We start from the raw sequence: 7,890 nt of genomic DNA, 5'->3' as shown, positions 1-7,890 counted from the left end.
ACGTGGCTAGATGGCGCCACGAGAGGGTGTTATGTTGGTTGCCTATGAACAATTGCTGTTATTTTTAAATTTGATAAAACATTTTTTGAAAAAGCCATACTAGCAATTAAAAATTGAAATCAAGTACAATTTTACCTCTCAACAATCTTTAAAACTCAATTCACTCCGAGCACTAGAGGGCGCCACTTTTAATCAAATAAATAAATAAACAAACGTCAGACGTCAGTATCGGTACATGTCGAAGTAAAAAAACAAGTCTTGCAACAATAGAGCATTCACGAGTCGTTTAAACTGTGATGAATCATCAATGATAAACCATTCCAATTGTAAAAGAGAAGGTTAAAAGCGTCCAACAATTCCTCTCTGTAAGCCCAAAAGGTCAGTATTAACCATTACAAATATCGATATCTATTTATAGAAATCTCTAAATATGAGAACGATTATGTTTTTCTAATCAACATTCAGTCATTTGATAAGTCTCGTATCAAATAACCCTGTTTTTTCCATTAGCCATAACAAACATGTCGCTGTATCCAAGCCTCGAGGATATGAAAATTGACCACATGTCGAGGGCTCAAAATCAAGCTCTTGCAGCAAGTGCACCCTCCTACCCCCCAGCGTACTCTCCAGAAATGCCCGTACCCCAGACTGCTACCGGAAATTCGGCTTATCCATCACTGGGTGAATTCATGGGGTTGGAATTGACCGAAGATGTCATCAAGCAAAACATGCCCGAATATTCGCAGATTGCTCTGCCCCATGCGGTGAGTAACGGGATTTTTTTAATTACAGAAGGATGTGAAATGACCAGTAGTTTGCGGTTGAGGTGACGTCACAAATTTGCATCACATTCAATATGTATCAATAAATAAAATTGTATCTTGAAATGGTCACCACTTGAAGTAGTTAAAATTAAATGATTATTTCAGAGCATCCCGATTCCTGTGGGCACCACCACCATGGTGGCCCCCATCTCGGGTCAGTCCCTCGGGCTCCAGCGCGCTCAAGTCAGCCACGGCGTACGCCAGCTCACCCTTTGCAAGGACAAGGAAGGCAAAGTGGGACTCCGCGTCAAACCCATCAACAACGGGGTTTTCGTGTGTCTGGTGGTGGAGAACTCGCCTGCGGCTCTAGCCGGTTTGAGATTCGGCGACCAAATCCTGCAGATCAACGGTACGAACGTGGCCGGTTTTTCCATGGACAAGGTGCACGATTTGTTGCGCAAGAGCCCGGTCAACGGCATCCAGGTGGCTGTGAGAGACAGGCCCTTTGAGAGGACCATCACGCTGCACAAGGACAGCGTAGGGTGCATAGGGTTCCAGTTCAAGAACGGGAAGATCGTGACGATTGTCAAGGACTCGTCGGCGGCGAGGAACGGGGTTCTGACCGAGCATCAACTCCTGGAGGTGGAGGGACAGAACGTGGTGGGCTTGAAGGACAAGCAGGTCACCAAGTTCATTGAAGAGGCCGGGGATGTTGTCACGATTACGGTGATTCCGAGCTTCATTTATGAGCATATGGTGAAGAAGTAAGTATATGGATGGTATTTTTCCTGACTTATCTCCTAGTGGGGCTGAGCGAACTGATTTTCATTATTATCTTTTCTTTTCAATCAGGAGGTAGTTTTTTGTGGGTCCATATTTCCCTATTTTAGTTTTATCAGTGTACCTATTATTATTATGATTATTATTTGAGAACTAGAAAAAAATATTTATACTGATATAATTATGATTCTCAATTTTGTGTATATCTGTATTTGTAATAGATATCGGCAAATTTTGTCCTCGTACGGTTTTTGTCAGGTGTTTTATCTAATGAAAAATTTCACGAAAATATCTCAACTAAGCAATGGCAGTGATTTAATATTTGTGCATCAAGATTAAATATGACACAACGTCAAAAATCAAGCCATGTATCGCAAAGTAGCAACCCTAACGTGAAAAAATAACGTTTGCAACACGTGTTAAAAAACCATGTTTGCACCCGTGTGTGCTAAATATCGCCGCAACCTTCTAACAAGGAAGTAAACGTAGACATGAAATTGTTAGCTCTGTGCATAAAATGTCATTTGTCTTTGTTGATATGAATCACATGATTCATTTATCACGTGACTTAAGGGGATTTACGGTTCTATGTACTGTTACAGGAAATGTTGCTTGTGTTAATCTAATTGTCTTACAGCGAACAATTTAAACAAATAACGGTATTTTGATGAGAGATCGGTAAACAAACATGTAATAATTAGGGTTTGTAGTAGTAGTATTTTAGTTATTCTTTTTTCTTGATTCACACAAAAATTTTGGAAAAAGTTAAAACAAAGTAATGTACGAACCGAAACCCAATGAATCTGTTTAAAGAAAATTTCCATTTACTCGCCTAAAACGTCCGTAAATCATTTATAGATTTATACATTACAGACAAGTGGATTTAACATAGCGTGAAATTGGTCATTGTATTTATTAAATTTAGCACTGAACTTTCGTATATTATACGTCAATATAAATTTGATTACTTCAAAGCTGACGTTAAATCATAAAACTTCGTTTTTTTTCTAGGATGGCAGGATCGCTGGTTAAGAATTTGATGGACCATTCTATTCCCAACTTGTAATAAGCTTCATTTCCTTGAAGACTAAATACATGTGTTTAATGGCTTCTATTCGCGTTTGAGTGGATGTTATCTCTTATTTCTACATCGATAATTATCTTCATCAATAATTCGTTATTTAGGTTAAGTATTAAAGAGTGCAATAAGTATAACTGAGCGCTATAAAAATTCAATTTCTTTAAGTAAAATTTATTGCACTGTGTTGTTTGTCTGTTAGCACTACGTTATACGTCCATGATATAGTTATACTATGTTTTTTATATTATATATATAGTTTTTATAATAGTTATCGATACTGGATCTTACTGTTGCATGCTTAGCACCATATACACCAGGAACTCGTAATCTACCAAAGAACGTTGGATTTGTGATGGTCTGTGCCAGAAACGAAAATATAGATTTTATAAAGATAAGATAGAAATAAAGACGTGATGTCATTGCATTTTTGTGTTTTAATTCAAAAACCATATTATATGAGGGGAAGTAAGAAAAAAACGTATAGGAAACATCCTATTTATATATTTATATTATAAACACATTCACACTTACATGGAGTCTGATTTACCTACACACACACAGCCATTTTGATAAGTCGATGAGTAATAATGACGAAATATCAAATCGCTGTGAAGAATATAGTTTCGAGCTGGTAAAAAATCAAAACTAAATTCCGTTCGTTAACTATATTCTAATCATTAAAATTTGGAAACACCGAACAATTTTTTTTTGTTTTCAAATGAATTTCGTTGTGAACAATGTACAATTTTTGAAATTCGAAACCATCTATACAATAAAAACGCTGTAATCGTTTGTCCCTTGAAACAGCGAAGAAACAAACAAGAATGCGTTAAGCTGCCTGACGCAGAAAATACATGAAGCACACCGTATACTATGTAACTATATAGATAGACAGCCGATTCCTATCTCTACACATTTATAATTTTAAAATCTTCACATAACCATCTTTTTATACAAACAGATCTCAGCTGTCGAACAAAATCTGCAACGAAAAGTGGAATAGGACTTCTACAGCGCCTGCGCCACTTTTCGCAGCAGGTTTTTGGTAGATATGTACTAAAGCTAGGAAAGCAATTATAAGAAATATATAAATACGACGAATAATTGGAAATATATAAAAACTATATTCAAACAATCGTGAAGGTTTACAGGAAATTTAATAATGAAACAATGCAGGCCATCTAAACACTAAACTACGCTATTCTGTATTTTACAATTGTATACGATAAAAAGGTCGAGTTAACGACATATAAAAACTGTCCAAAAACTTCCACTAAACATTAATATAAAATAGTTAATATACGAGTATTAATTTTTTTTTCCAACTATTCCCATTTTTGCGCTGTGGACATCCATATTTCTAAAGAAGTCTAATTTAAATGGCAGTTTTGTTTTTCTTCTTTTGGTCGAACCACGGTCACTGCCAGGAATGATCCGTTAACTTTTTTAAATTTTAACTTGTAATAAGAGTTCATATACATGTATAAAAACATTTACTCAGAGAAAAACTTATTCTTCGACTGCCCCGGGGGCGGACTCCTGCCAAACAATTACAAACGTCAGCACGAACAAATCAACTCAGAAAAAAACTACTTACGGCTGGCTTATCAGCACCTGTGCTTTCTGTGGATTCTGCGGGAACCTGAAAAATTAATTGAAACGTCAACTCGACATTAAAAAGCTTGGAGAAGACTGGCGTTTTGACATTTTCAATTCGATTTTATCAACTCCTTGGAGCTTACTTTGACCTAGATTTCTGGTGAAGCTGTTTTCCAGACTGCTTAATTAATTAGGAACGAACGTCGTCTACATCTGGTTTTCTACTTTATGTTTATTTCGAGGCGATTAAAATTCATTTCAGACTCAAGAACAAGCGGAAGAGGCGAGGCGACTATCGAGAAACGAGAAACTTTTAAAGAAAGCGAGATTAACAGAACGAACATAAATTCTGCTATTTTTAACAAGTCACGAACCGCTGTTGCGTCCGGTTTTTCGAATAAAAGATCAGTTTTCAAAGGCTGTGGTAACAGTAACTTCGCTGCCAGCGTTTGTTTTGCGAGATAATATTTATACTTTAATTCACAATTAAGCCAACTTTTATATAACGGGATTCTGAGTAAGAAATAGACATGCTGCGATTGGGCGGAACTTAAATTTGAGTTTTTTGTAAAAATAGTTAAATTCATCTTCAAAAGTTTAATTCGATCAATAGACCAAAGCGAATGAAGCTCGCGACGGCTAATAATTTTTCAGCATTGTTCGAACTAAAAACACAGATTTGGAAGTAAACTTCAACGCTTCACAATTCAAACCAATTGTAAATGTCAATCACCACCTAAACTGGCTCCAAACTGCTAAAACAACATGGTAAAACTATTAGCATGGTAAGACATGTTAGTATAGAGACTGGGACAATACACAACTTCTGGTTAGCACAATCAAACAAAAGATAGCCGGGAAAATCTAATAAAAACACAACGAAGAGAAACAAGACATTGTTAATGAATGCAAAAAGTCCATCATCATAAAAATCTCTCTATCTGTCTTTTCTTATTTTCTATTCACCTGTTTCAGTGGTCCTTCAACGGGGGGCGGTAGAGCGTCATCGTTGCTGACTGGTGACGGCAGCCCATTCGTGTTCCCGTTGGTCAGTATAATTTCAGTTTGTGGTGGGGGAAGGTCTGAAACGGGCGAGGGAGGCGCTGGGGGCAGGCTTTCCTCCGTGGTCGCGATCGGTTCGGGCAACGATTCGACAGGTGGCAAAGACATGGGTTCGGGAAGACTATCCGAAACCGGCTCGGGAAGAGAAGGAAGAGATTCCGTCGAAATATCGGGAAGGGAATCGGCGGATTCGACGGTCGCGGGGGGCGGAACTTGCTCCTCCGCAGGAGGAGCCACCTCTTGCTTCGCCTCCGGGCTGGGTGCGGCCGGAGGCGGAGCCACGGGAGTCGCTTCTGCGCTCTTATCGGGGGACTGTTCGGGTTTGGGGGGCAGCGGACACGCCTCTTCGGTCTTAGGAGGTATCGGGCAAACCACCACGTTAGCGGGCGGCGCCTCCGGGCTCTTCGGAGGCTCCTGGACAGGTTTCTGGGGTAGGGAACACGCTTCCGGGATCTGTGGGGGCTGTTCCACCGGAGGCGCGGCCACTAGGTCCGGCTCCGCGGGAGGGACAACTTTGTCTTCTTCCCGTGGCGCGCTCTCGACGACCGGCGCGCTCGCCGGCTCTGGGACTTTCTCCTCGACGGGCGGAGGAGGAGGAGCGACTGCGGGAGCGGCTTTCTCGACAGTGGGAGGAGTTTCCGCGACGATAGGAGCGGCCTCGGCGGCAACGGGAGTTTCAGTCAACGGATCGGCTTTAGTCGATTCGGCAAACACCGTCACCGGGTTGGGTGGGTTAGAGGAGGGTAAAGGTGGAGGGATCTCTTCGGTATTACGCACCTCTTTGGTTTCCTCGACTACAACGGGTTCTTCGGTTTTAGGTTTGGGCTCCTCGACCGGTTTGGCTTCTTCTTTGACGGGAGAAGGGGCGGTTTCTGCGGGTTGTGCTGGCGGCGGTGATTCTTTCACGGGTTCGGGAGCTTTGGTTGGTTCGACGGGCACTTCTTCGACCGGCTTCGGGGCTGCCGGTTCTTCAGTTGGGGGTGTCGTTGCGGTGGCGGCCGGTTCGGCCGGTTTCGCCGGTTCTTCCGCGGGCTTTACTTCTTCTTTTGGAGATTCGGCAGGGGCCGGAGCGGTTTCGACGGATTCGGTGCTGGGAGTGGCGGTCGCCGGCACCTCGGCGGCGGCTTCGGGAGTTTTCACTTCTTCGGATTTTGGAGCCTCAGCAGAAGGAGAAGCTGCGGCTTCTTCGGCGTTCTGAAACAATGACAGGCGGACATTGTAGATTATAAGTTTACAAAGGGATACATGAAATTTATTAAATTTTTATACAACTTCATAACGATTTACGAATTTAGCAAAAATGTGTTTTCCGTATTATGTCAATGTTTTTAAAAACAACCCAAACCCAAACCTTGGAAATTTTTTCAAAATTCCAATAAAATGTTTAAGAATTTCGCCATTGTTAGAATTTCAAAAATAATATAAAAAAAATCGAACATGAAAACTTTTAGTAATTGCTCCCTAAAAATTATTTCAATTACGGCTTTAATTTGAAGTCATAGAAAAAGCACAGGTGTTTATATAGTTTGTTTCAACTTTTTAAAATCAGTAAAATATAAATTGGAATATTAAATAAATTGTTATTTTTAAGAACCATCTGACATGAATCTTGATTAAAATTTATCAAAACTTATTGAATATTAATTATAATGGCAAATTATCACAATAAAATTTTATTTTACTTCTTTGGTCCAATTTTATTTTAATTTTGGCATATTTACTTCTTTATTTATTTTTTTTTTTTCTAAAAATCATTGACATTACTTAAGACAGAATTTTAGTTTTTAGTTAATACACATATTAACATCACTTAAAAAGAGACCAACATTAAATCAACACAGGACATTTAAGTCGAGAACTTTAAACTTTTTTGTGGAAAACACGAGCGGATATAATAAAATAATAAATGTTTAACCACAATGTTTCAGAGCTTTCAGAAGAGTTCCACGATATATTGCGTGTTAACAAAAACATAAATCTTATACGAGCTGTATTACATTACCGGTGCAATTTTATTTATGCAATTTAAAACCCGCTCTCCGTCTTATGTAACGACCATATACATATCACCGTCAGACTATCTACAATTGCATTGTGCAACGTTCCTAAAAAAATCCCCTATCAAATGCTCCAGACGCGTCACTCTCAGTTGAACGACCCACGATTCAAAAAATCCGCCTAAAAATAAATCGTACTTGTAACAATTTAATGAATTTAGATTAGAAACGCAGTGCCAATAAAATATCCGCCCGTCTCTTAACAATCGCACAATAAATCCATTGGAAATCAAGGGTGGTAGAGTGAGTACGCGACAAGAACAACCGTCTCATCCTTTGTATCCAACCGCCACAATAGCACCATGAATCATCCAAATCGAAATGTTGCATTCCTGCAGCTATTAATCGCAAAAAAAAAAAAAACAAAAAACCAGCCACTCGTCTATTTCAAGAACTGTTTCGCTAGTGTAAATAAGATAAGGGTGGGGTCGCCATAATTACGTCCATAAAATCGTATTGGACGTCATCCAAATATTAAAAGGCGCAACATCCATTACGAACCCACACATTTGATTAATTTAATCAACAATAAATTCAATTACGACGA

The 7,890-nt window shown here is 39.5% G+C and overlaps 2 protein-coding genes across 4 annotated transcripts in view; one reads left to right on the top strand and one right to left on the bottom strand.

The window, feature by feature from the left end:
- The first annotated feature begins 201 nt into the window (after positions 1-201).
- LOC135139968 (syntenin-1-like) lies at positions 202-3,049 on the top strand. Its single transcript, XM_064070341.1, has 4 exons — positions 202-378; positions 511-764; positions 930-1,528; positions 2,556-3,049. Exons 2-4 carry the CDS (start codon positions 522-524, stop codon positions 2,608-2,610), a joined length of 897 nt encoding a protein of 298 aa, XP_063926411.1. The 5' UTR covers positions 202-378; positions 511-521; the 3' UTR covers positions 2,611-3,049.
- A 66-nt stretch (positions 3,050-3,115) lies between these two features.
- Positions 3,116-7,890, bottom strand: part of LOC135139947 (uncharacterized) — a 30,388-nt gene continuing 25,613 nt past the window's right edge. For all 3 annotated transcript variants that reach the window (XM_064070323.1, XM_064070316.1, XM_064070332.1), the window contains exons 4-6: positions 5,191-6,480; positions 4,223-4,267; positions 3,116-4,164 (exon numbers count right to left, since the gene is read on the bottom strand). In XM_064070323.1, the coding sequence (XP_063926393.1) occupies positions 4,135-4,164; positions 4,223-4,267; positions 5,191-6,480 (1,365 nt within the window). In that variant the 3' untranslated portion in view covers positions 3,116-4,134. The remainder of the gene's footprint in view (positions 4,165-4,222; positions 4,268-5,190; positions 6,481-7,890) is intronic.

The sequence above is a fragment of the Zophobas morio genome, unplaced genomic scaffold, assembly GCF_036711695.1.
Source record: "Zophobas morio isolate AGI-343-1 ecotype UQ-CSIRO unplaced genomic scaffold, CSIRO_AGI_Zmor_V1 ptg000004l, whole genome shotgun sequence".
Taxonomy (NCBI): Eukaryota; Metazoa; Arthropoda; class Insecta; order Coleoptera; family Tenebrionidae; genus Zophobas; species Zophobas morio.
This window is presented reverse-complemented; position numbering and strand designations above follow the sequence as displayed.